Consider the following 26740-nt stretch of genomic DNA (forward strand, 5'->3'; position numbering starts at 1 on the left):
AACAGCAAGGCAATAGACAATCCTAAGATTGAGCTACTGTTTCACGAAACCACGAAAAACTTTGACAGGCTGCCAATACAATACCGTGTAAGTATACGGTATTTTTCCGGAAATAGAGCGGCTTTTAGTTGAGTGTCCGGCGAAAGTAACTCGCATTGCCCTGACTGGTTTTGCATTACTACGCTAAAAGATTGGCTTAAAACTCGCACCACTTTGTCATATACTCAGAAGTAAAACCGAAACTAATCGTAACTCGCTCACACACGTTTTCCCGTGTTTTGCTTCAGCTTCATGTAATTACTTTGAACTTTGATTGGTTCATTGTATTGTCTGTGTCCTTTGTGATTGGCCAGAGTGATTACTTTGGTTTTTGGTTTTACGACACTCAATTGAAAAGCGCTATATCCATTCAAAAGTGACATCAAAACCAATCGTGACTCGTTCGCACTCGTTTTCCAGCGCTTCGCGTCAGCTGCTTGTATCGTCGTGTTTTGACTGGTTCACTGGATTGTCGGTGTAGCTTGTGATTGGCCAGACTGATTCCATTGATTACTTTGGGTTTGGTTTAAGGGCCCATTAACCGATTCATGCGCGCGCTCGCGCGCGTTGCTAAGGAGGTGAAATTTCACTTCCGGTCATTTACGTCAGCCTGAGCGCGGAAAATAAAAACAACTCAAAAACTTGCAAATTCGCTCACATTTTAGACGTTTTTCTTTGTGTTTCGCAAAATGCAAAGTAAAAGAAGTACAAGCAAAGACAAAATAAGAGAAAGACAGAAAAACAAGAGCAATAGAAAGAGAAAAACTAACTCCGTGTGGCTTTGTTTGATCTTACCGAAGTGCGCTGGCAGTGTAAATTACGCACGCGCTGATAGGGTAACTTCCAATAGATACCGGGCGCACTTCCGGTTTTTTAAATGCTAAAGGAAACGCGGTTTTTCATTAAATTCAGCCTTTTTCGACGAAATTCGATTAAAGCCAACGTTGGCAACATAGCTATGCATTCCTTTTTCGAAATCATGCTTTTTTCAGAAAATTACGAATTTTTCAATATTTTGAAATGCTCTCAAAATCTGACCTTTTAGAAATTAAACAAAATCGATGCATAGTGTAATGAGGATTTAAATTAAAATACTAAATCAATGAAAAAAATCCCGGGAAAGTAATTTGCCGGGGAGCCTTTGCATTTTTTCTGTATTAGTCACATGACCATGGGCGTGGCCTGATGACGTCATCACTAGTGTTACTGATCAGGAAAAAGTTAAAACACATGAAATAACCCTGAACTAACTAAAAATGATGAGGTTATATGAGACTAAATTTTCCCTAGCAACGGCTCAAAAAGATCGGTTAATGGGCCCTTAAAGACACTCAGTTGAAAACCGCTCTATACAAAGCGTTTAAGTAAGTTTTGCAAAGAATTATTTTTCCGTTGTGGCGCATTTTTCTTGTTATATTAGTTTACAGAAAGAAAAACGAATTTATTTGTTTTTATTTAAACCGCATTGTCTGATTGTTTTATTACCGTCTCGTTTCAGGGTTTCTGTGGATGGTCTCTAGTTGTGTATGACCGTTTACTTGTTCCGTCCAACCCGGCTAATGGCGTGCTACGTTACAAGGATAATTACTACGCGTTCTCGGACAAACAGGCTGCTTATGAGTTTGCTAATGCGCCTGACAGGTTTGAAATAAAATCATTACTAACATCTCTTTCTTGCTTGCTTGTAGAATGGTTGCATGCTTAACTAAAACAGTTTAAACAAAACAGTTTGAAAGCGCTGGTCTCTTGAGCAAGAAATTCGCGCTTAATGTTCCAGCCAATCATAGAGAGAATACGTTATCGTTAGGTGCAAGCTGACGAAATTTGGTATTTGACTTGCACTTTTTTCCCGCGCTTTTTAGACTTTCTTGTTTTCAATTAGGTCGTGTGTTATTACGGTAAACGCTGTTGTATTGGTTGGGTTGATTTTTCTTTGCGTGTTCTGTTTTATGGTTAAAAAAACCGTTTTTGGGGAACGGCTGCAGCTAATTTTTCGTATTTTCATTTGGAATTCAACGCTGGCGTCGTTAGACATTAAGCCTGAGCAAGTTTTGAGACCTGTAGGCGCACTGAACAGATCTAGACAAACGAAATTCGAAGGTAAAATATAAATTCATTTTTTACTAGGCGTTGTCCTCGGGGTCGCCGTGGTCATTGCTTAAGCTCCCCAATAGCTCAAACTAGCAGACAATTGGTTAGTTAAAGAATTGCTGTATATCTTTCTTAAATCCTCTTTCTTTTCGCCCTGTTTTAGTTACATTAATGGCGTCGCTGAAGCCGCTAAGAAATCACCCGAGCTCATTCAGCTGCTCGAGCTTCATACACAGTTTGCCTCCATTACACCTTACGCGCAGGTAAAGTATTTCAAAATAGGCAAACTAAATCATCAATTCAGAAAATAAATTTCTCACGCTAGTCAGGAGGGTCCAAATGGGGTGGTGGTCTTTACGGATAACGGTTAATATTTTGGCTTTTTTTATAGGTAACAGTTGATTTATTTTCTTTACGGTTAACAAAATCTTAGAAATTAATTACCATTGCTTTAAAAAGTTAACAATTAATTTTCATTGTTTAATATAGGTAAAAAATTTTATTTTGATTACTGTTAAACATATTTAAGGTCCATTCCGCAAATGAGAAAAGAGTATTATTATAACATTATTTGTACTACCTAGCCATAAGACAAGACACAAAACGGTTATCATTTTTTACGCCTAACGGCTCAATTTTTGGCCCGTTTTATGGCTAACGGTTTAAAACCCCATTGAGACCCTCCAGTCAAGTGTCCTCGGTATATACCCTCGGTAGATGTATATCCCCTTAACACGACAGTAAAATGAAATTTTCATAGAAATGTTATATCCTGGAAATCGCAGAAGAAGTTCGCAGACCAAAGCTTGAGTAACCCCAAATCGAAAAATTTAATCCTGACAACTGAGAGCGCTCAATCGCAAAAACAAAATACCGCAAAGTTTTCACTACACGGATACTTTACTTGTAAGCTATAGTTTGGCATTGTACAAAGATTAAAATGCGCGACCGAAAAACAAGAGAAAAGGAAGTTACTGTAACTTCAAACATTGGCGCTTATCCTGAATTACCGATTAATGCTTAAATTCTCTCAACGTTTTCAAGTACCGTTAACTGCCTCGTATTAGCCCTCGCGCTAATAAGCCCCTCCTCCTTAATGTTTTATCTCACTACAAAACATTAAGAAGTGTGTGAAAACTGGTAAGGAGTTTCTTAATGTTGATCTCATTGATTAGGGTAAGGAACCTGGTCGAATGATTGAAGTTCCTGTCACTAAGTGCGATAGTGGAACACAGACAGACACACATTTCATGGAGTCAAACATTGTCAAGTCGTACGAGTGGAATGAATGGGAGCTTAGGCGAAAAGCACTTAAATTGGTGAGTTGGAAATTACTTACTTGTAGAAGCCATTATCATATTGACAACTTTGCGAAAGGAGAAGAGGGTGACTAAAGAAAACTGATTTTTTTCCCTTGGTTCTATCATATTTTTCGCTTCCGCTTCCTCCCGCCTTAGAACTAACATTCCAAAATTTCAAGTATGACGTGGTTTTTCTCTCTAAATCTAGAAAATTGCTATTAATTGAAGTCTCCCTTGAGTTGTTAGGTCGTTAGTTCAAGAGACTGTAGGGTGTAGAAGTCATTTTGCTGTGGTAAAGCAAAAGAAAACAGAGTGATAAAACATTGTGACATTTGAAAAGTTTCAGTTCCCTTTCTAATTAACAGTGTGGTTATGAGTTCGAGATTTCTATCGCGTGATATTTGACGAGGGCGCAGCCTGAGTCAACTATCACGCTTAGAAATCGAGAACGCATAATCTAATTGTTTTAGTATAAATCTACTAGCCGTTCAAAACTTCTAGTCTGTTAAACTAAATCCTCTTCACAGACACTTCGAAGACGCGAATAAGTGGCTGTCATTTTGTTAACAACCGCACACTGCTAAGCTACTCACTATCTACAACAGAATAGATAATGAGTAACGTAGCCAACCAGAGGACGGCATTCGTGATAGAATGCTAGTAGATTTATAGTAATACTGGAGAGCTTGTTAGGCATGAAGCGATTAATAGAAAATGTTATAATTATTAATATTATTAGATATTTTTATTTTTTCTTGGACCCCTTCCTAGATGGGCTGATTGTTCATTACAGGTCCCCCACCCCAACCCCCTTCAGCATTGTAGTTGACGCTGTACTCAATTCTATACCTGGGTGGAGAGCAGAGGCCCTGTTAGGGGGGGTACCCATGTCCCCTGTCTGAAATTCGCCACCAGTCATGTCGGCATTTTGCAAGATTCCAATGTCGCCTGTCGGAATCTCGTCTCAGCGGAGTTGTGTCGGGAAATTTGACCTTGTTCGATTAAAACGAAGCTACACGTATAACACATCGTAATACCTTTGTTTATTAAAAAAACAAAAAAAAAAACCGACACAGTGCTCTAAAGTCTCACGCATTGAGTATGAGGCTCACGCAAACGAATTCAATCTTTCGCTCTCACGCTGAAACTATTATTTCTCACGTATTGAAGGTTCCTTGATGTTTTAATCAAGTACATATAAAATTATAATTAAGTATCTCTTTGGATATAATTTACTCCTTGTATGCTTTGCACTTGCTTCGAACACTTTTCAGCAATACGAATTCTTCTGCAGAGCTAGCATTTCTCTGGTCAGTGGGTTTAATGATTACTTTATGGTTATTTTTAAAGCATCACATTTCGACTCAGAATGAAGGAAAAGACTTCTTAGCTAGATGTAAATTTTCTAAGGGGCTGGAGGCATGCTGGGGGGGGGGGGGGGGCGCATATTTGGGGCATGCTTTCGAGCGCTGAAGTTGCTAACCTCCCAGGGGATGTGGGGGCATGCTTCCCCGGGGAATTTTGAAATTTAGACGCTTGGAATTGCTATTTTCAGCCTTTTTCCAGTCAGTATTTGGACCTAAAGTACAATCGAACCTATGACTATTTTTACCATATTTATGTTTAACAACCGTTCTCTAACTCAAAATCTCAACGGCCTCAATCCGATAATCTCTCCTATCTATAACCCTTACCTTCTACTGAGAAGACCTTGGTAGCTTTCCCTGTCTCTCTTTTCCTAGTTGATAATACAGCTTCATATTCTTTTACTGGTGGCCACTTATAAAAATATGAAGCCGACTTTCGAAGATCTCTTTCCTTTTTCCTTACGCGTGTTTTTAGGCGTTTTAGGGCACTGCTCACTCAGCTGAGAGTGAGAAAAAATACTCAGCAATGACGGACTCGATTTATTCGACGTGGACGTTTTAGCATATATAAGAAAGCCTGGGTTTCACGACCCGTCGACATCGCGCGTGAGAGGGGAAAACACATTTAAAACCGGCTGGAAATGCATCTTCACTTCGACTCAGACGTTTAAAACAATCACTGCATTCTCAGTTCCGAAAATCGTTGTCGGTCTGTCTTGCCATTAGTGTCGCTTTCCCTATTTCGCTGGGGTAGTCTGTCGTTCGTCGCCAATTCATAGCACTCATGTCGCCGTTTCAAGGCCATGTCTCTTGTCGGAATTTACCCCTAACAGGGTCTCAGAGAAGCACTGTGAAAGTTAAGTGTCTGGCCCAAGAACACGACAACACAATATCCCTGGGCATGGCTCGAAACCGGTCCGCTCAATCCGGAGACGAGCGCACTAACCATGAGGTCGCCGCGCCTCCCACAATATGTATGTGGCTACTGAAAACTGTCTTCGTATGCTCTCTGATCTGTAGGTCATGTTTTTATTTCCGTAGGCAAATCTTCGCACCAGGCTCACGCATTCAGTGCAGACGAACTTGAGTAACTTCAGGAGAGACAATGACTCCCAAGTGTACCTCCCTAAGTAAGTATTACCATGTTAGAGTTACCATAGCAACAAGTTTCAAAGTGGCGGGCCGTCAGTTGCGTTTTGAACTGAAGACTTGTAGTCGCTCTTTTGAGCATCTGAAAATACATTCGTAGTGTGGTCGGAGAAACTGGTGTTATTATGCTTGATGACTCGACAGTTAGCTTCGTGCAAGCCTCCGTAATTGGGATTTTCCTAGTCTCCGAACGCCGACGAATTTCCTTCTGTTTTGTTTTTGCCAAGGCGGACCAACGAAACCACACGCTATGCAGGCCAACTTTGCTACTCTTTGCTACTCTTCGCTACAACAAACGTTTTAACGATATCTTTGCGTCAAAATAACACATTGTGAATAACTGTTTGCGAGAGTTTTTAATGTCTTTCTTCTATATACCACCTATAACCCTCAGAAAGTTTGAAGTTATTTAAAATACGGACCTTATCAATCAAGTCGGTACTCCCGTACACTTATAAAGAGCTAACAGCTGTCCGCCAAAGTGGAATTTAACCGTTTGAGGGAAAAACAAGTGTAATTCTTACATCTCTCTTAAAGAAAGGTGCACGAAACTTAATGCAAGCGTTACCCTTCAAATATAATACCAGTTCCTACGATGTCGAAGCCCGCATAAAATTCACTTGAGTTGTCCAGCCCGAATCAAAAGCAAAGTCATCTTTTGAAAAATAAGCATAAGAAAGTAAAATAGGTAGCATTTGTTGCGACTTGACGTTTGTTGCTCATCTACCTACCTGATGAACTTTACAAACCCAATTTATCGCGTTGAGATGGGTTGTTTGACTGTTCAGAGAAATGTTTACGAAGAGTAAATGTCATTTCATACAGGCATTAGTTGAGGAAACCATCGAGAAATGATCGCGTGAAAAAATAAAGCGCTTTCTGTTGTTCCTGACTTGTAGCTATGACGATCAATGACGTCATAATTGCAAATTTTTATGACGTCACAGGTTCTGCGCGCGGGTGTTGAAGGCGCTATAACATATTTGGTGTAGAACTGACGAAATGTTTGCTTGAAGAAAGATTCTCGAAACTAATATTTTTCACGGTGTAATCCGATAGATAGTGTTGAAAATAAAATTATCGGTTCCACTGAACTTGTGTTCGCAAGGGGCCATTGTGCGCTCGGAGACGCGCGTGGATAGGTTTTCTGTCTTGCGCGCGCGTGGTAAATTCTAACGGGCGATGTGCTAGCGCGAGGTTTTTACACTAGAAAAAAAAATTCCTTTAATTTTTTTCCGGCAGCTTTGTCCACTTAAAACTTGCTGTGGGCTATATGTGGGGTTGAGAGTCAGTAATTGTTTGAAAACAGGTATATTAGTATCAAAGATGTTTAAAAGTTTTCTTTGTTGTCATTACAGGGACGCAGATACACAAACAAAGCGCGAATCATCGACCAATGTTCCTAAGCCGTCCACGTTCGTGGCTGGCTTGCGAGGCTGCAACTCAACCAAGACCACCATGAACGTAGTGGACCTTACCGTAGATGTGGATCAAACTTGAGACATTTTGTGTATCATACATGACCTTAAAAGGTGTAAATAACGTTTACGCCGTAAAAATGTCAGTGTTGTATTTTGTACAAATTAAATGATTGTATTAGCAGTTGAACTTTTTATTAAAGTGTCGAAAACTTTTTTGCCAGATTGTAGAAAGTCTTCTTCTGCTCAAATGTTAGCATGGTCACACTTGCAAGCGCGCAATTCTAATTGGAGGATCTTGACCGAGGTCGTGAGTACAGACCGAACGCAGTGAAGTCTGTACACACTATCGAGGTCAAAGATTCTCCCATACAGACCGACTAAGCTCGGTTAATAAGATGTTTATTATATGGCTAACAAGAACAATTTAATTCCTCTGATGTAACTGGTTTGCACTAGCTGACATTTCGCTTGCGAACGGCGATGAGCCGAACTTAATTTTGCCAAAGTTTGCTCGTCCTCTTTACTGTTTTTTTTCTCATCAGGCTTTTTAGCACTTCCATAAATAAATATTGTTAGAAGAAAATAGTCAATATTTTTGCATTTTAGTTTGCAACTTTTTCACCTGAAAATGTAACCGAGCAAGCTTTGTTGATAAGAGATTAGCAAAAAATGCCGCAGTCATAGACTGGAAAAATATCGCAAACTTCAAGAGTGCAATTCTGATTGGAAGCCGAATAGGCGTATACTCACGTCTGATGTTAAACAAAACAGAAGAGAGAGAGAGAGAGAGCTGGAACGAAACTGAAAAGGAATCAGATTGCTCCTTTGGACCGGCAATGGAGCAATGTGATTGATTGATTTTAGTTGCTGGCTCTCCGAACAAGATAACATTCTGCGATTTCGCAGAATTATTGTAAAATTAGCCGATACACCATTTTGCAATTTTTTTTTCTTTCTAGTGCAAACGTGGGTTCTAAGTTTAGATGTCCTGGGGCCCGTTTCTCCTGAAAAGTTTTCGCACCCGGAAAGCCATAACAAAATCTCAAACTTTATGATTACAGAGCGGTTTTATTCACACATTTTTCATGTGAAGAGAGGTTCCCTTCTTACAAGAAGTTTCACGCCTATACGCTTCTCTATTTTTAGTCACAGATAAACTAAAAATGGCTCTATTTCAACGGTGATACGCTCCAAAGTGCACTTCCCCAACACCGCGCTGCCCCCTCCCCTCCCCTCTCCCGCTTCCCACGCAGTTTCTTGTACCCGGAAGCTAGGCAACATACCGAGAAATCCCTGGAAACAAGGAAGCCTTCTCTTCGTGATATCGTGTTAGGCTCGAAGAATGGATTATTCACTACACTGCGAAGTAACGTTAAATAGTAGTCTTGAAATTGTAGAAAACTGCTTAAAAGGTGGAGAAGACCCCAACAGCAGAGATGACTATGGAAGTACGCCACTTCATTGTGTCAACTATTACGACGAGGAGGCGTACAAAATGGTCCAACTTCTTCTGGATCACGGAGCAGATATGTTCTGCAGAGATGGTCTTGGCAGACTACCATTTCAACATGCGTTAGACCATGCCAACACAAAGGCATGCCAGACATTCATAGACTGGGGATTTTCCCTACAGAAGTCTGATCGCATGCTAAATGGCACTTACGAGTTGCTAAACAATGTTGAACTGTTTCAACTTGAGGCGATCGAGGTGTTGCAAGTTCTGGTCGACCTCGGCGTCGACTTATGTGCAGCACTATCTTCAAGAGGTGAAAACCTTCTTCACAAAGCGATTGAATCGGGTGCTAACATAGAAACTGTTCAGTTTCTGATAGAAGCTGGAATCTCGGTGAACAGCAAGGATTCTCTTGAAATGACACCTTTGCATATGTTGTGGTTCTTACACTGTTCTCCCTTGGATCGGGACAATGCAGAGAAATCAAGACATTCACAATTCGTGAAACTATTCGTAAACGAAGGCTACGACGTTAACAGTCAAGACTTTTTCGGACGGGCACTCTTACATTACCTTGTGGCTGAATTACGACAAAGGTCTCTCCTGCAGTTGATCATAAGCCATGGTGCTGATGTAAACATCAAGGACAGAAATGGAGTTGCCCCCTTACATTTGGCTTGTTCTTTGAAAAATACATCAAATTTAGAGGAAATAATTGAGAATGACAACTGTCTTGTTGACCGCGAGGACAACAGTGGTGCAACTGTATTTCACTACACTGTTTTCAGCAATAATCAAGCAGCATTAAAATGTTTATTGACTAAGTGCGACTCTTGCTTGGCTGCAAAACCAGATCACTCTGGCAGAACACCACTTCAATTGGCCAGATACTTTGGATATGTACAGCTAATTAATCTCTTCCAGAACTATTTTCAGTCGGTGAATAGAGATCTTGAACTAGAAAGCCTACCTAATGTTTTTCCATTAAACGATGAATGTGATCATGTCAAGATGCAAGAAGAGGTTGAAAACATGCAATCTGAAGACTTCTGCTTAAACAGTGACCCCAACAGATCACTTCAGAAGCTACTGAAGTCACCTGTGATTGGCAAACTACCTGAAATTGCAGAGGCATCTGAGGTCAAGTTGGCCGTAAGCAAAGTTATTGAGCGAGTGGCAGGAAAAGTTTCCAAAGCCTTCCCTCTGTTTACATTTAAGCCTGAAATTTCAGGCAGTGTGAGCGAAGGGACCAAATGTGGATTTCCCGAGGAGTTTGACTTCATGTGTACAATGGTGAAACTTTGCGAGTGTTTTCAAGAGCCAAATGTGGCTTCCAGTCCACCCATGTTTTGCCAGTTACATTTAAAACCTGATTTTTGCCTCCCAGATCACAAACTTTTGCAATATATGGACAAAGATAACAGTTTGCGAAGTTCGAAACTGATTAATGACTTCAGTGATCAACTTACCAGAGCCTTTCTGGAAAGGGAAATTTGGGAAGATATCTTGACACTAGTCCCTGTAAGTGCTTGCTTAATGGCAGCTAATGCAACAAAGGTTACACTCAAATGGCATGGACATGTTTACAAGGACATGGTGATTAATGTAGATATTGTCCCAGCATTGCACTTTCCCTGCTTTTGGCCCTCAAATGTCTCTGAAGCAGCACTGTTTAACTCCCAGGTGAAGAGCAAAGGAGTTCATGTTGTCATGGCCTTGCACGGAGAAAGGTTCTTTAAAAGTGGAGAAAAGCACTTTCGTCTTTCCTTCTCTCTGGCTGAAACTGAACTCTTCCAGTCCCTTCCTGGGCATGTTCGCCAGGGATACATTCTTGCAAAGGCAGTGAGAAGTCCTTATGTGTGTTCGCAAATTGTACCAAGTAACACAGTGTTGGAAAATCCAAGTGCTTCTGAGAAGGTCCATGACTGTGACAGTGAGGAACCAACAGACATGGAAACAGATTTTACATGGCCAGAGGATAATGTCGTCGCAGCAGAGAAAGTTATATCCAGTTACTTTTTAAAAAATGCACTATTCATATTGGTGAATAAATCCTGTCTGAAAGAAATTGACCTGGATATACAAAACACATCTGAAGACCAAGTTGTTATTTGGGCAAGACACATCTATGATTTCCTTGAAAACTGTCTTCAACAGGAAAAGTTGCCATCCTTCTTTGTGCCTGGCATAAACTTGCTGGAAAAGAACTACGACTCGGAACAGCATGAGAAAGTGTTTTTCGGTGGATTGGAATTTCAGCCCATGGATGAAGATCTAATGCAAGACTTGGATGATGCATTAGAGGGTACAACAACCGACGTGAGATATTTAAGAAAACCCTTTGTTAAAATGTTGAAGAGAATTCTTCATTCCTGTTGATAAACATTGTGTGCGCTCAAACTAAAACTAGGAGCTCAAGTGACTATGCATTAAAAGCCTCTGCAGGCAACAAAGTATTGTTGCTTGCTGAAACACTGTTTCTCAAAATAGTTTTCCTGGCATGCAAACTGTGAAAGAGTTGCTGCAGAAGACAAATGTTTCAGAAAAAATTCAAGAACATTTTTTTACTTCTTAGAAACAAAATTTGCTTCTGCAAAATAATGTTGTGTGAATGCAAATGAGGAAACATTTAGGGAAGTAATATTTCCGCAACATCATCTCTTAGTTTACAGGTGCCTAATGACCATACACAGGAGGCATGGCTGAAATCTCGGTTCTGAAAATTCCACTCATTATTTACCATTGTTAAAACTAGCATAACTCAGATGTTTCTAACATTCAATATTGCCACCAACTGATTGTTGTAAAACATGGCCGAATGGTAATTAAAAACATCAGGCTCTCGATATGTCTCTTTTAAAATCATATTTCACGCATGAGCCTCTATTGAAAACTAGTTCCAGTCTAATAACAAGAATATAAATATGGCCTAATGCTCAGGAACTTTCTTTCAATGGAGACTTACGTGAGGGCATAGTATGAAAATTTAATGCCTTGTTAAGATTCCTATATATTAGTCCCTGCAATTATTTGTAAGGTAGCGTGGAATACCTTGTCCAACATATTGAACATGCATCACCATAAACTGCCACTTATAAGCTGTCCCACTTATAAGCTCCCCCAGTTACAGGTTCTTCCACTTGAAGGCAATAATTAGCCTCCTTGCATATAAGAACCCTTCTAGTTTAACATCAAATGAGCTTAAGTCATAATGGTGTTTACAGTTTGATTAAAAACCAGTAAATGAAAACTTTATCTTAATGAACACTGCTGTAGCTCATTTGAAACAATCCAAATGTCCCCCAGATATAAATCCATTCAAATCCCCTTACGAAGTTGTATAAGCCCAGGGTGAGCAGTTTGAGGTATTCCATGTCTGCATAGGTACATTTAAGTTGCAGGGCAGGAAAAAACCCAGTTCTGATTGCCTGGGGCAAGTAAATCTTGCTCTTGGGAAAGTGAACATTGCTCAGTTCTGTTGTCTGGTGGGCAAGTGATATTAGCCTCAGTAGTCTTGTGAGTCTGATTGAAAATGTCTACTTGATAACTGATAACTTCCAGTCAGAAACTATTGCAAAACTTAAGACTGCAAGATTTGTTAACCATTAGGTTGAAAGCATGGATTAGTTAGGAATCCAAGCATTCTTTGTTTGCGTTTGTCCTCTAATTTCCATACTGGCTGCCACGTCGGCAAGTAATATTTGAGTGGGGGCAAGTGAAAACTGAAATTTACTGGCCCACTGGGCAAGTGGATTTAAGATTTTTTTTCCCTGTCCTGAAGTGCAGACAGGGCCATAGATTTAATCTTAACAAATTGACTTCAGTTTTTCATCCGTCTGTCCTGTTATTGATTATAAAATATAAATTCTTTTGTCTGTCTGCGTATTGATAATAAAAATTAGCCAGTGAGTGTGCAAGATACACTGCAGTTTTCATAAAAAAGACATATTTATTCTGAAACAATTAATTTGGCGGGATGTCTGAGAGAAACCAAAGAAATAGCACGACTATTTTCACTAAAATTACTTCCAAAGTATGCCCAGATGATGCAATTCAAATAACATAATCATGAATTGTGATGGGGGTGACCTCTTTACGAACAATGAAATGGCACAAGAGAAGAACAGCACATATCTATGTTTATTAAATTATCATTCTTGGCTTAAGAGTTAATCTTGAAATTTAGAAATTTTACAGAAATAAAATTTTGACATATGGTACCCATACAAAGAGAGGGCATGGTTTAGTTTGTTTATCTAATAAATAGAAACTGTTTCTCACAGAAACGTGACACCACACATACATTCAACTTTGAAGTGAGTTTCTACAGGCTAAACTGATTTGCGGTGGAGAAAAATTACTGGCAGACTTAAATAGGCTAAAGGCAATTACAAAATGCAATAAATTATATGAAGATCGTTGGTCACTTTCTACCAGCTCCTTTGAGACGGTTGCGTACTCTCTGCCAGGAGAAAGAATGGAAGGAAGACAGAATTAGCATATTCAATATTAAATTTTCCTTCAGTTATTTCTGCAGCATCTGAAATGGCAGTCAGTCTTTGTTGCTGTTTTCTTTACCTCAAGCTCGGGAATTGATTAAAAAATTCACTAGACTTAACAGCAAAGGTCACTTAGATATTTTCTTTGAACTAATTTTGGCAAACTTATGTGACATGAATTTATTAGCACCTCTTTGGTGCATAAGTTTGACCATCTCAAAGGCAAATAATCTTTTAAATAGCTCTTTCAAAATTTCGTCGTGCATAACAAAGATGTTAAAGAAAAAAAAAAAAATTTTCAAACACTGATTCACTTTTTTTTTCATTTCCTCTCTTTTAGGATTTTTACCCAGTCTACCATCAAAACCTATAATATTGCTTTTCGTTTGCAAAACTTTAATTAAACCACTCCTAAAATCATTGCACATGAACGTTGTATGTACCTGCACGTTGAAATTGCGCCTATGCCTGCAACGTTTTTTTTTTTTCATTGTTAGTTTATATTTTGGCTTTTACAGTTATCTGCAATTAAAGGAGCTACGTCACGGTTTGCAGATCTTGAGAAGTTCAACCTAAATCTTTCAAGTTCGTTGTTTGTAATCCGTGTTAATCTTCTCCATCCTTAACCATCCTCGTTCCTTAATGGTTTATTAGAATCTCTTTGGTGTTTTCCATCTTGGTAAACTACTAGTTTTCAGATTTCCTTCAAGTTAAAGACAATTTCTACGCACTTACGCACGTTAAAATAAGAATGAAGAGAGATTGTTCTGAGTGCTCTCAGGTTACTTGTGCAGACGAGGCAAGTCCTTTCCGCGAGAAAAACAACGAGCAACAACACAATGAACCTTGACTCGACTCATTTTGTCTTGAAAAAGTCGCGTTCTCTGCGTCCAGAGAACCGAGAGCTTAGTTCGTGAAATAACTTTCCTAATTTCTCTTCCTGATGTCAAACTCCGTCCAAAACTTTGGTGTTACTTAGTTAAACAGTCCTTGCGTTTTTTCCCCTTGACCGAGCACCCGCGAATATAGCTTATGAGGCTAACACCTCTTTAAAACAAACGTGAACCTACTTTGTCATACAGTTGAGCACGTAATCTGTTGGTGCGATAGAAAGCTAACCGCTTTTTTTCTTCGTTTTTAGCTTTCACCTCAGGCAAGTTCTTGTAGAGCCTGAAAAATACGAACAAGGAAGTTGTATTCAGGAAAACACAAACAGATAAACAAACAACAAACCGCAAGATAAATAGAAAGGACTGTTCATTATTTACTGATTTTTTTCATTACGTTTTCTGTCTATGTAGCAATTTAAAATCTACCTCCAAAGGTTATTTAGCTTTTGAAATGCATTATCAGTTAAACGACACAAATCTTAAAAAAAGAACAACTTCAGACACAAATATCCTTGCAATAATATCGCCAGCCCCCCTCCCCACACTTTCAAGGAAAGATATTAAGAATTTCTTCTCCCCTCAGGTCCCACCTATTACTGAGCTTCAAGAGCATTCAACGACTGTAGAGTTTGTTTTGTGCTTTATGTCATTGTGTTTAGAGGCTTTTCCATGTATTACTGTTGGTGAAAAATTTTTTCTCACGCAATATTCCTCATATTTAATTATACCCAAACTTTTGCGAAATGCAAAATTCCTTTCCATATATAATTCCGCTTCCCTCGAAATAAGCCTAACCAAAAGAAACCTTGTGAACAAATGCATGTCTCACCGGAATTTTACAGTATTGCTTTTACCTCTTATTTAGATCTTTCATCTCCGCTCGAGTCATCTGTCTTGGTTTCGGCACAAAAAGCTGGTCTGAAACACAGATTGAATTCATGGCGGTGACTTAAAAAGACACATGTCTGAATTTTTTACATCCAGTCTTGAAAGCTCAGTGCAAACTGAGGACATAGTTTGGAAACTATGGCCAAAAGCTTTCGTTAGCAGTTTAATATTAACATCTGTAACCTACAAGAATACGAGTTCTTTAAAAATAACTATTGTAAATAAGAAGGGATAGAAGTGCTTATCACGTTTCAGGCTCCTACGAGCCCAAAGAGCGTCTGCGTGGGACGATGTTTGAAAGAGAGGGATAACGACCGACGGGACTTATAATGAATGTTGAAACGAAGAACGAGGATAGCACTGAGAGAGGTGAGGGGTACCAAACAGGGGGATGTTCCCTTCCACATTTATACTCGTCTTTCATCTGTTTCTCTCTCTCTTACCACACTATCCCAGGGGGGAAAGACAACTGGTGTTTATACATGGGGAAAACATTTTGAACTGAACTTCTTCATAAGAAAAGCCTTCCTACAGAAATTCAAACTGGGCAGGCAAAATCATCCCCACAGCCGGTTAATTTGCGCTATGCAAGCTCTTCTTGAAACCCTACTATGGTTCTATTTTTGCAGACACTTACCACTTTTCACACGAGTCTTGACCGTGGGTGAAGCAGGAGATATTTTTATTCGCATCTCAGCAGCCTCTTTTCTTTTTTCTTCTCTAGTGGCCTCTGCAATCATTATACGCCTCTCTTTCTCTCGTGCAGCCAGCTCTATTCTTGCAACTCTCTCCTGTGAGCGCTTCACAAATTGAGGCCTTGCGTACAGAAAGGCTTCTTGAAGAGTAAGCTTCCGCAGAGAGCTGGACGAGTTAACGACAGAATCAAACACGTCCACTCGTAATTCGTCCCTGGTGCGACTTTGGGTATTCAGCGGAGTGGCAGTTCTTCGTTCAGCCTGTGGTTGTATTGTCATAGGATAAAACCAAGCAGGTTCTTGTGTCCTGTTTCTTGAGTCACTGTTTGTTTTGACGCTGTGATCCGGTGAGTTTTGACTTGCTATCAGTCGCTTCTTGGGTCTACGCTTCTCTCTCTGATCCACGATATAAGGGTAGTCGGATTTCTTTGGTGACGGTTGGGAAATAACCCCATGTTCCTCGATATCTCTTTTACTCTTCACTGGTTTAGGTCGTGATTTCTCAGGTTCGGAATCAATCTTTCTGTTCACTTTTCGTGCACTAGAGACCTCGTCTGTCTGCGTACTGGCGTCTTCCATTTGTGCACGAGGCGCCTCATCTGAGCTGGAAGATCGATGTCTGGTGACAGCTGGTGTGGGAAAGTTCACACCAACATCACGTTTCCGCAGCATTCCTACCTCCCTATCACTATGGTCCTGTCTCCTGTATTGCGTTACCCCTGACGAAGTCGCCTGTGTGACAACTTTCCGTGAACAAGTACACTTTGGACCAGCTGCAGGTGTTGTGTTAAAAAATTGCTTTTCAGGTACTGCGTCCAACTGTCGAGGTTCCGTTGATGCAGGTGATGGTTCCCTCCCTGCGCTAGGTACTGATTCTCTTTCTTCTCTTCCTCCATCATTGCTTGACACAGCTGATGTAGACTCTGATGATGTACTGTCCCGTGACCTTCTGACTATAGGAGAGATGTCCCGCGATTTAACAGATCTCAGCAACTCTCTCAGTCGCAACTTTCTTCCAATGGATTGGCGGAATCGAGGCTCGAAGAAAGCATAATTGAAGAACTCGGAAACATCTGATGTTTCACTAGTTGACGAAGACATCTTGACTCTTTTGCCCTTTGAAGGTGGTCTTCTCAAAGCAGACGTTGTTGATGTCTGAGACGACGATGAAATACTTTCGTCAAGTGACCTTGAGATTAGTGAGGACAACTTTGAAATGTTGGCATCTAATCTACTGGTATTAGAGCCACGGAAATCACTTTTATCACGAGAAGAATGGCCAGTCTTGGCCCCTGATGTCTCTGAATGATGTTTTCTACTTGCCGTTGTTTTCTCTACCCGTGCTTGCTGGGATAAAGAGGTTAGGTCATCGTCCATGTACCTTGACTTTGATTTTCCAGAACTGGCAGATCTTTTACTGCGACTTGAAAAATGGCTGGTTCCATTTGGGTCAGTTCTGTCCATATACTTGTCAGGGAGCTGCCTTGACCTGTCTGACCTATGATGCAGTGGTCCTCCTCCTTGCTCCGGTGAACTGCGCACTTGACGTTGGTGTGAACGATCAGGCCTCCTGCTCTCGCGTGACTGGTATTCATCTCGGTACGGATCAGGAAGGTCTCCTTCTGCCAGCACCTCTCGAGCCTGCCTGTTACTAAGTACCTTTGCCTGTTTTTCTGGTTCATAGCCCTTAGTTCTAGGCTTCCTAAGCTCTTCCCTCCTCTCATGCCTTTCTTTGTAGTACTCTTGGTCTGGTTGTTCCTCTCGATAGTCAGTAGTCCTTCTAGCAGGATCGTCCTCTCTCACCAAGTACCTTCCTCTGACATCTTGCAAACTACCTGGTGTCGAGCTCCCTGAAATGTACACTAATCCATTATCCTCCTGACTGACAGCCTCCCTTGTTGGATTGGGTTCCAGACCCAGGGCCTTCCGACGTCTGTTTGTGCTACCTGGGCCTGAGGATCTGCGAATGTCATAAATTCCATACGACGTTGTTTTGAAAGCACTCTCATCTGGCTGATTTTCCTTATTTCCTGAAACATCCCTGTATAAAACTGGCCTGTAAATCTCATCTGACGAGGAGACTTCAGTAGTGGAATGACTCTCACGTTGTTTTAATGGGGCCCTATCTCGATCCTCGCTTGGCGCTGTGTAGTTGTCTTCCTCAAGGCTTTGCTCCTGAAGGATACCATCTTCATGAACACTGGAATGTTCACTTGCTGGACCCAAAGGAGTTGATGACTTTCCCAGTTGTGAATCGAGCTGAGCAGCGCTAGGAAACGAGATGGGAGAAATAGTTCCTGCACCAAGGGACCAGTGTAAGGCCTTGATGTGACTGTCATTCAGGTCTATTGGGGTTCCTTGGAGGCCTTCCTGGCCCCGTAGGATGGAAGGTGGTTGTTCCTGGCCAGACACCCTTGTAACAGTTTCTGCATCTCTAGCCACCCTCACGGGTAATCTGTTTACATGAGAGTCCCCTGTATCAGATTGTCTGTGTTTAGAGCCAGAACGCTTTATTTCCCTTTGCATTCGCAGATACTGACGATCTCCTTCAAAAACAGGTTCATAGGTCAACAAGTCATCTGTGTTATCTGATGACGCACTCCTATTGCTATCACTTTCTTGCTGCAAAGGTTCTGCATGCTGTCTCCCTATTCTGTTTGAATCATTAGATTTCTCTACTAGACTGGAATGTGTAGCTGCACCCTTTGGAGTAAGCTCTGTACCGTTAACGAGATCCGAACTGGTATGACCAGGAAGCAACAACGCATCTGCCGGGATAACACCAGGCACCTCAACATTGGGCTCATCGGCAGAGAGCTCTCTTGCTGTGGAACTCGTGGATAATTTGCTTTCTGGCCAAGCTGTTTTGGTAGGTAGAAAACGACTTCCTATGGAGTTCCGAGGAGTTAATTCGTGCAGTTGATCTTTTGATGAATGTGCGCTTGATGGAAGCCCTGTGTTAGCAAGTGTATCTTTATGATGAACAAATTCCTTTATGTTTCTACCTGAAACAGATCTTTCTCCCCAAGCCATTCGGGAACTTCTGAGGCTGATATCTACAGAGCTTTGAGGATGTTGCTCTGTTGAATATTTATAAGATGTCTGTAAAAGCGGTGGAGGAACGGTGTGAGCAGAGTCGCGTTGGGAGAATTTCTCACCGCTGTTACCAGAAGAAGGTCGATATTCTACACCTGCAACCCTAGCACTTGTAATACTGCTTAGTGTAGAGCTGGGTGAACTTTGGTCTTGTGAGGACTTTACAGTGGCTTGCTTGCCAGACAGTGGTGTAGTTTCAGTAGGAGTCATTTCAGGTGGATCACGATAAGATAACCTTGCACTTGTCCAGCTTGATGCACGTTCAGGTTCTAATACTTTATTGGAGGTGTCACTTTGGCGACTTTGATCCCCTAAATGCATATCACCTTGCTGCATCTGAGTGTGAGATAAATGAAGTATTCCAGGTGGTCTCGATGAACGCATCTCATAACTGCGTGCTGCAGCATCAGTAGAAGGCTGTGTTTTAATCGGTTGATGAGTCATCCATTCTTTACCATGACCTCTTGAGCCAGTACTTGTCAAGGATTGTAGACTTTCCTCTCTTAAAGACTGTTGCTCAGAGGCTGATATGTCTGCGTCATCGCTGACACTGTCAGTCAGCCTGTCTTGCTTCAGTCTATCCAACACTTGTTGAACTGCACGGAAGTTTGGGCCGAGCAGCTTAGACACTGGGCTTTCAGTATCACTATCACTGTTCAACTGAGGGGCATGTCTGTGCTTTAACTCACTGATGAGACTTGCACCTTTTGGAACAGAAGGTACACTCCTGGTTATAATGTCCAACGGCGTGACATTACCAATGTCATTCTGCGGCTGTGACAGTACAGATGTCTCACTTCCACTGTCTCTACTTTCAGGTGTGCCATTGGACTGAGGAAGTTTCTGAGGAGGAGAAGAAAGAGGAGGAGGAGGAGGTGCGGCTGCCTGTTTTGTGTTCGTGGTTGTGCTAGACATCCAAGGTGGTCGCTTGAGATCTGGTCCATCTCTTCCATCAGGTTGTGACCTCTCTGGAGGTGTCTGCTTGGCATCGTCATCGGACCAAGCATGTGGGACACCCTGCAGTCGATCACTGCTTGATTGCTGAGCAGGTGCAATCGCAGTGTATGCCACCTGGCTGGTGTCTTCATCATCTTCTCCTACAGCATTAGGCCTCAAGGGGAACCACTGATTTCTTAGTTCCTTGTCCTCTGCACCGGAACCATCCATGCTAAAGGAAGTGCCACTATCACCTGGATCATCGTCTTGTACCTGCTCTACCATGGCATCAGCTTCCTGGGCCCTGTCTATCATGACAGATCCTACAACAGCAGAGAAATGATTGGTAACACTGCTCCATAAACAGGACAACACTAAACAAAATGATTTTGTGAAAGAGAAAAAAAGATTTAGACAACGGATTTCCAATCAATAACTATTGTATTCATTATATGGCTTGCTCCACAAGTCGGCAAGATGAATCAAATCCTACACTTTGATTGGCCAATCAAGCAGGCCAAATGGTGCTATCTAGCCTGCTCAGGATTGCTTGCTGCGTCCTGCAACAAAATGGTGTTCTTTATGACCTGACTGGTTTGGTCAAGATTTCTGGATATTTTTGTGGGCCTGTTTATGAACCTTGACTACACTGTGTGTCTTGGTTCATATTACATACTCAAAACTAAAAGAACTTGGCCAATATATCCAGTTATCTTAACAGGGCTGTCAAAAGTACTTGACAGGCCAAAAAAATCACCATCTACATCAGCTACTCTGCTGAGCTGCACTGTTGAATGACATGTATTTGTCTGATTCTTTAGAAAAATGTGCCAAATCAGCTGCCTACTCCAACAGTAAAGCTGCCTTCTTCAAAACTTTGTGACAACCTTGATCTTAACCCCAAGTTTGGTCGATGACCCACATATCTTTAATTATGGTGAAGTGTTTTAGAAAACTAGGCCTCCGTTCTTAAGTTCTCACTGCAAGGTTTATCTGGGGTAGTGGATGGGAAGGCAGGTGGATGAAATAGAAAATTGAGTAAAGGACATTTTTGATGTAACATTTACAGGGCAGGAAAAAATCCAGGTCCGATTGCCTGAGGCAAGTAAATTTTGCTCTTGGGCAAGTGAGGCCAGTGGGCAAGTGAAATAAGCCTCAGTAGTCTTGTCAGATTGAATGAAAATGTCAGCTTGATAAATGATAATTTACAGTCAGAAGCTATTTCAAAACTTAAGACTGCGAGATTAATTAACCACTGAGTTGAAAGCAAGGATTACATGTAATTAGGAATTCAAGCATACTTTGTTTACATTTATCCTTTGATTGCCATACTGGCCATCACATCAGTGAGTGGTTTACCTCTGCTTTACCTCTGCTTTATATGGTGATCTTTATAGTTACAGAGTGCTGTAGTATTTAGTTACAGAATATTGTGCATTGTTTAGTAGTTAATCATCAACTTGAAATTACAGTTGAGCCTCCACTATAGGGAAAATCCCCGGTAGGCACACTCTGGGCCATAAGCAGACACTTCAACCTGGATTAGTTATAATTATTAGGAATAATATTGCAATTGTTATTCAATGTAACGAAAGAGAGCCTACCAGTCAGAGCTGTTTCTCCTTGCGGCATTACACCAGTCTCCTCTAGTCCAATCTCATCAAGAGCTTCAACACTCACCGAACCACTGCTTAACCCACTAGCTAATGTTTCACTGTCCTCATTCTGTGGCAGCGGCGAATGTGGCAAGCCTGCAGCTTGACTTAAAGACCTTACACTTGCCTTGAGTTGATCTAACTCATACCACTGCTCTGAATATGGAGGCAACTGCTGGGAACCAAAACAAAAAATAATGTACATGTATATCTGAGACAAAGACCTTTCAACATCAAGTCAGTAGTTATTTTTTCTTTTATTTTGAGGAAAATTGACTGGGGAATATCTCTAGGAAATAAATGGCAGATAAAACAATGCATCATTCCAGATATTCAACAAAAATAACCATCTCCCTTTTGCCAACTCACAAGGTTTCTTTCTAGATTAACATCCAAGAAAGTGCCAATTATACAGGGTGCAAAAAAAAAAAAATTCAAGCTGGCCCTCCAGGTGAGCTGTTAACTCAATGATTCACCCTGGTCCCTGGATATCCAATTTATTTTGTATCTTCTCAAGTAAACTACACTTTGGGGTAAATACTAAAGAAATACAATCAAAAAAGGTTCATACTAAACAGTTAAAACACAATCAGGGTGGCAAAGTAGGAGACACTTAGGTCAAAAATTCAACCTTACAATATCTTTGTTTTTCATGCATGGCTTGCAAGTACAACATCTCTTCATTACTTCTCTAAAGTATCTTTGGGACATTTGCATCTAGTTTCAGAGACATGCCCTGTCAATTTCTGGGGGAGAGTTTTTCTTAAAAAGAATTTCAATTCAAAAAGTGTTGCCTGCCTGCGAACACTAATAACCTCCCTGCTGAAAAAATTAATGAAACCTATGTATAGGCTCTGTCATGTCATGTCATGTCATGACGTCCATACAAATTTCTGGTACAAACAGACTATCTAATACTGACTGTCAGTCAAGTCATCCAAACTGCAGTTTTCCTTGAAAAGCTGTGCACAAATTATATTCTAAATCTTATTATTAGTTATTAATAATTAATAGGTAAATATGCTGTGTAGTCAACTGTAGTAATGATCGTCATGGTTTGTTATTTAAAATAACCATTAGTGTACTGCCACATGTACATGTACATACAGAACTTTACATAGCTTGTGATAAGACCAACCTGTTTGACTCTTTCTTTTTCTTGCTCCACCTTTGTGTCAGAGATATTGCTACCCTCTACAGAGATCTCTTCGTCATTAGATGGGACATCTGGACCAACACCTGCAGGGTCCTCACCAAGAACAAACCACTCTTCATTGCCTTCCTGAAGGAGAAAAAAGATAAGAATAACACTTACTAGACTTGTTGACTACATCAAGACAAAGGACTTTTATTATATGGCTAGCTCTGTGGGCAGGCAAGATGAACCAAACCCCGGACTGTGATTGGCTACCCAAATGGGCAAGATGGATTACCTCCTGTGTCCTGGAGGAAAAATGTGTTCTTTGTCCAGATAATAAATCCTTCATTGACCAAGCTTGTTCGGTCAAGCTGGCTAAATTTTGGCATGTAACTTTATAGGACCTTCCATAAACACGCAAAAGAGAACTTGGCCAATATCCAGCCATCTTGACCTTATTCTTGGTCAATAACTCATATATAGTTAACAAGTGAGCCACTGGAAAACTCAGACTACTTCAACGAGACAATTGACTTGTAGTCCACTCAAAATTTAAAATGCATTACTACACATTTGATGCCAGTTCTATACAAGAGAGGTCTTTCTTCAGATTTACATCTTGGCAAAGGTTTGAGTTCATTGTCATTTGTTTTAGTGTTTGTAGACAGCCAGAAAGGTAATTTTCTCTCAGACAAGTCATGTTAAAGATTTACTTGTAAAATTTCCACTTCCAGTACTCCCAGACAGCTGGAGAGAGGTTTTGATGTACCTTGGATGATACATGCCCACTTGTTAGACAAAAATGTACCACTGCAGACTCTGGAAGGTGGTATACATTTAAAGAGTAGCAGCCCTGGGTAGCATCTCTTTGTTATGTTAACCTTGAGGAAAACGTCACTCTGACTTACACAGATCCCTCTTCACCAGTGTCAACCGTATGGCATAAATAATATACATGTAAATGTACCCAGAGTGTAAAGAAAACCAATTTTATGACGTCAATGTTTAAACACTAGTTTTTATCAAGTGCTGTGATTAGGTAAATGTTCGGACTCTGTAGAACTTGCATTACACACATAGTGTTACACATCTGGTCACACGTGCTTCAACTTGATTGACAGATTAGTCATGTGCGAGAGAGAGAGAACTGCTGATTTTTTGAAAGTGAGTGAAAGATAGAACATGTTCAGAGATAGTTACCCACTACATTGATCGATTATTTGAGATTGTGTTCTTAGGATTGTGAAAATCTACAAGAAGAAAATAAAAGATTGTAAATACAGTCCTCAGATGGTGTGGATTTCTAAAAGTAAGTGCCCTGCTAGAAAAAAAAGCCATTTTGAAAAGTGAAAATTTAAAAAGTAAGATCTGCAGCATGCAATCTTTTGAAAGAATACCAGATAAACATCACACTAAAGGGCCACCGGATGTTGATCACTTGACCCAAGAATTAGCAGCATTCCATTCTAACACACCTTTTCTTGATGGTAACCAGCTGGTTGTGCATCTCGAGTATTAGCATTCGATGCTATGCTGCTGTGTAAAGAAGCTACAGATTCTTGTCTGTCTTCAGAGTGTGTCTCAGATCCTAAATCAGATTGTAAGTTTTCCAATAAGTGCCACTGTTCCAAGTATTCCTGAAAGAACAAAGTTGAAGCAAGCTATTAGACACTAAATTCTCAAAAAAGTGCACTTTCATGTCTAAGGAAGAGAAAAAATGTTTTTACCTTCCAAGGTTCTTACTTCAGATTTTGAGTGAATAACTTTCACTGGAGAGTAAAAGCTGGTTGGTATCTCAAGCGTAGGGTAGCACTCTTTCTCCAGCCATGAATTATCTTGAACTTTAACATGTAATTCAAAATCTTTACTAAAAAACATTATTTAATATTATAGTGAGCAAAGAAAGTACTGTCTGACAGCCAGTGACTGGTAGGTTTTCCAGTCAGGCCAGTGGATTCTCTTCCCATCTTTTACCTGATGGGCACGTAAAGTTGCGTGGTGGGGGGGGGGGGGGGGGGGAGGAGGAGAAGGCTAGTAAGCAGGATTTTTGGGCTTGTACATTACAGCGAGAGCTTGCCCAAAGGCCAAAGGGCAAATTTGTTTTCTTTGCACCTTGTATAAGACACTGTTATACATACTATAATTATAGTGTATGTTATACATGATCAAGTGGTGTAAAGTTCTACATCCACTGATAACAATTAGAGTCTGAGTGTGTTTTTATGAGAGCTTACAAGCAAAGAAAACAGCCAGTTGGTAATTCCCAAAAGTGGTTACAAGTTTTTGCTCTAATGAAGGAGCAGTCAGTCATAAGAGCGCTCAGTTACAGAGTGATATTCAAACAGCATTTCACAATGTTAATCGCAACTAGATCTGGAATTTTCTCTCATTGCCTTAAAATGTTTTCCCTGAGACCAGAACAGTTCTTAATCAATAATTTTTATTAGAAGCAGAATAAACATTTACATGTACATTTCTTCAAGATGATAGCAATCTCATAACAATTTTTTTTTCAAACCCAGGCGATGATACACTAAGAAAAAAATGTGTTTTCTGCAACTTGTCTATAACAAGCAAAAACCATGACACAAGTTGTACAAAACATGCTGAATGTATATTCACACATGTCAAGCATGTAGGTAACAGAGTTGACATTCATTTAGTAGTACTAATATACAACAATCGTCATACAGTAGGCTCTGTTAACCAATTCAGGAGGTAGTAAATACATGTATGTTATTACCTGCTGAATATTGTGTAGCCCTTCATTTGATGGCAACTGACCAGCTACTAATTCTGAACTAACTGTAGAAACAGGTTTGGACTGCTCCATTATGCAATATGAACATCACTAAATACACTGCAACAAAGGAAAGTTTGATTCTTTGATGACCTGTAAAAGAAAATGAGAGGGTAGGTTAACTCGGCAGATCAGGGTAACCTTTTGAGACACATAACACATCAAATGCCAACATGCATCCAAAAATTGATAGATACTGTACATGATGAACATGACCTAGCTCTTAAAAAGACCGTGGAAAAATGTGGTTGAGCTTCCATTAGCTTCAGTGGCAAATTTGAGGGAGTACAAGATAGTGCATGCATAACAGTTATGCAAATTTTAGGAAAGTTGCCTTGAGTTACATGTTACTTTATTTCCATGGTCTATATTTTATACACTCTGATCAACATAGCACTCAAGCAATGAGTGCATAACAATGCTTGTAAATGAAATAATATTACTGAAAGCTGTGATGAGTCAATTCCAATCTTTTGTTCAGCATCCATTGAACAGATAAGTTTCAGGATGTACTATGTGTAAAAACATAATTTTATTACAGGTCATTGACAACAATTTTAAATTCCCCCTGGAAATTCTTCAGAATTAATAAGAATTGACTAATTTTTAATCCAGGCTGGGTACCCAGAATTTTTGACTTGATTTATTTACACTGTAAGCTTGTATCTGCCGTCCACAAAATTCGAATGTTGCAAATGTATTAAAAGAATGAATGTTCAGTTCTTGCCATGTACAACTTATTTTTAGCCTCAGCTTCCTCAGATTTAGTTCTGATTGAGAAATGTTTTTTTTAAGCTTTAAAGTTGACCCAGGAAGGTTTCGTAGTCATATGAAAACAATGATAAGTCTCTTTAATTTGACTCTTTATCCCATCTTCACAAGCTGTTAATTTGTTAAAGCTTAATTTGCAAAACTCGAACGACACAAATGGTATCAACGAATATAAAACACACCACTTCTACTAGAAATAGTGTTTTAAAAGAATGGAACTTTTGATCAACTGGTTTACGATTAAAGGACCAGAACCCTTGCTACTGCATTAAATAATCATGCTTTTGCTGTCAGACAAAGCCCTGCAGTTGGTAACCTAAGACATGCAAAGTAAACCATACCCTCGATTTTTCGGATCGTAAAATCATTGTCCACCGAGGGACAAGGCAATCATTTTGAAAGAAATTAGTAAACAAATGATTAATGTAAGCTATTTACCACTTAACTGCGAAAATCTAGACTATCTACGGGAAAAATTTGTCACGAAAAGTTCGTACCTCGTTGTCCGTTGCTTTCAAAAGGTGGGCAAAAACAAACAGGCTTTCACTTGG

General features: G+C 40.3%; 3 protein-coding genes across 4 annotated transcripts in view; 2 read left to right on the plus strand and 1 right to left on the minus strand.

Annotated features, from left to right (window-relative positions):
- LOC110061964 (cilia- and flagella-associated protein 206-like) overlaps positions 1 to 7588 on the plus strand; it is a 16737-nt gene extending 9149 nt beyond the window's left edge. Inside the window, exons 12-17 of the mRNA XM_020768830.2 lie at positions 1 to 87; positions 1538 to 1680; positions 2294 to 2393; positions 3306 to 3449; positions 5840 to 5928; positions 7306 to 7588. The exon at positions 1 to 87 is cut by the window's left edge and continues 24 nt beyond it. Of these exons, the coding sequence (XP_020624489.2) occupies positions 1 to 87; positions 1538 to 1680; positions 2294 to 2393; positions 3306 to 3449; positions 5840 to 5928; positions 7306 to 7447 (705 nt within the window). The 3' untranslated portion in view covers positions 7448 to 7588. The remainder of the gene's footprint in view (positions 88 to 1537; positions 1681 to 2293; positions 2394 to 3305; positions 3450 to 5839; positions 5929 to 7305) is intronic.
- Positions 7589 to 7649: 61 nt separating this feature from the next.
- On the plus strand, positions 7650 to 11665 carry LOC110061962 (uncharacterized). Its single transcript, XM_020768828.2, has one exon. The coding sequence runs from the start codon at positions 8711 to 8713 to the stop codon at positions 11198 to 11200; it is 2490 nt and encodes an 829-aa protein (XP_020624487.2). The 5' UTR covers positions 7650 to 8710; the 3' UTR covers positions 11201 to 11665.
- Positions 11666 to 12943: 1278 nt separating this feature from the next.
- On the minus strand, positions 12944 to 26740 carry LOC110061991 (uncharacterized). 2 transcript variants are annotated; one of them, XM_089286014.1, is made up of 9 exons: positions 26687 to 26740; positions 25362 to 25511; positions 24094 to 24255; positions 22619 to 22762; positions 21430 to 21652; positions 15736 to 20148; positions 15065 to 15128; positions 14391 to 14490; positions 12944 to 13283 (listed from the first exon to the last, which is right to left on the minus strand). In XM_089286014.1, exons 2-9 carry the CDS (start codon positions 25449 to 25451, stop codon positions 13245 to 13247), a joined length of 5235 nt encoding a protein of 1744 aa, XP_089142140.1. In that variant the 5' UTR covers positions 25452 to 25511; positions 26687 to 26740; the 3' UTR covers positions 12944 to 13244. The 2 variants fall into 2 exon arrangements, with proteins under 2 accessions (XP_089142140.1, XP_089142136.1); XM_089286010.1 differs by having other exon boundaries at positions 21430 to 21655.

This window comes from Orbicella faveolata, unplaced genomic scaffold (assembly GCF_042242905.1).
Source record: "Orbicella faveolata isolate gen_17 unplaced genomic scaffold, um_ofav_v1 contig_1, whole genome shotgun sequence".
Lineage (NCBI taxonomy): Eukaryota > Metazoa > Cnidaria > Anthozoa > Scleractinia > Merulinidae > Orbicella > Orbicella faveolata.

Excerpts from the sequence above, each read along its gene's own strand:
- LOC110061962 (XM_020768828.2), top strand. The coding sequence starts at position 8,711 with ATGGATTATTCACTACACTGCGAAGTAACGTTAAATAGTAGTCTTGAA.
- LOC110061991 (XM_089286010.1), bottom strand. The coding sequence starts at position 25,451 with ATGGAGCAGTCCAAACCTGTTTCTACAGTTAGTTCAGAATTAGTAGCT. Across the intron at positions 24,256-25,361 it reads GGCTACACAATATTCAGCAG|GAATACTTGGAACAGTGGCA; the intron begins GTAATAACATAC and ends TTGTTCTTTCAG. Across the intron at positions 13,284-14,390 it reads GTGCTCAACTGTATGACAAA|AGAGTACGCAACCGTCTCAA; the intron begins GTAGGTTCACGT and ends TTCTCCTGGCAG.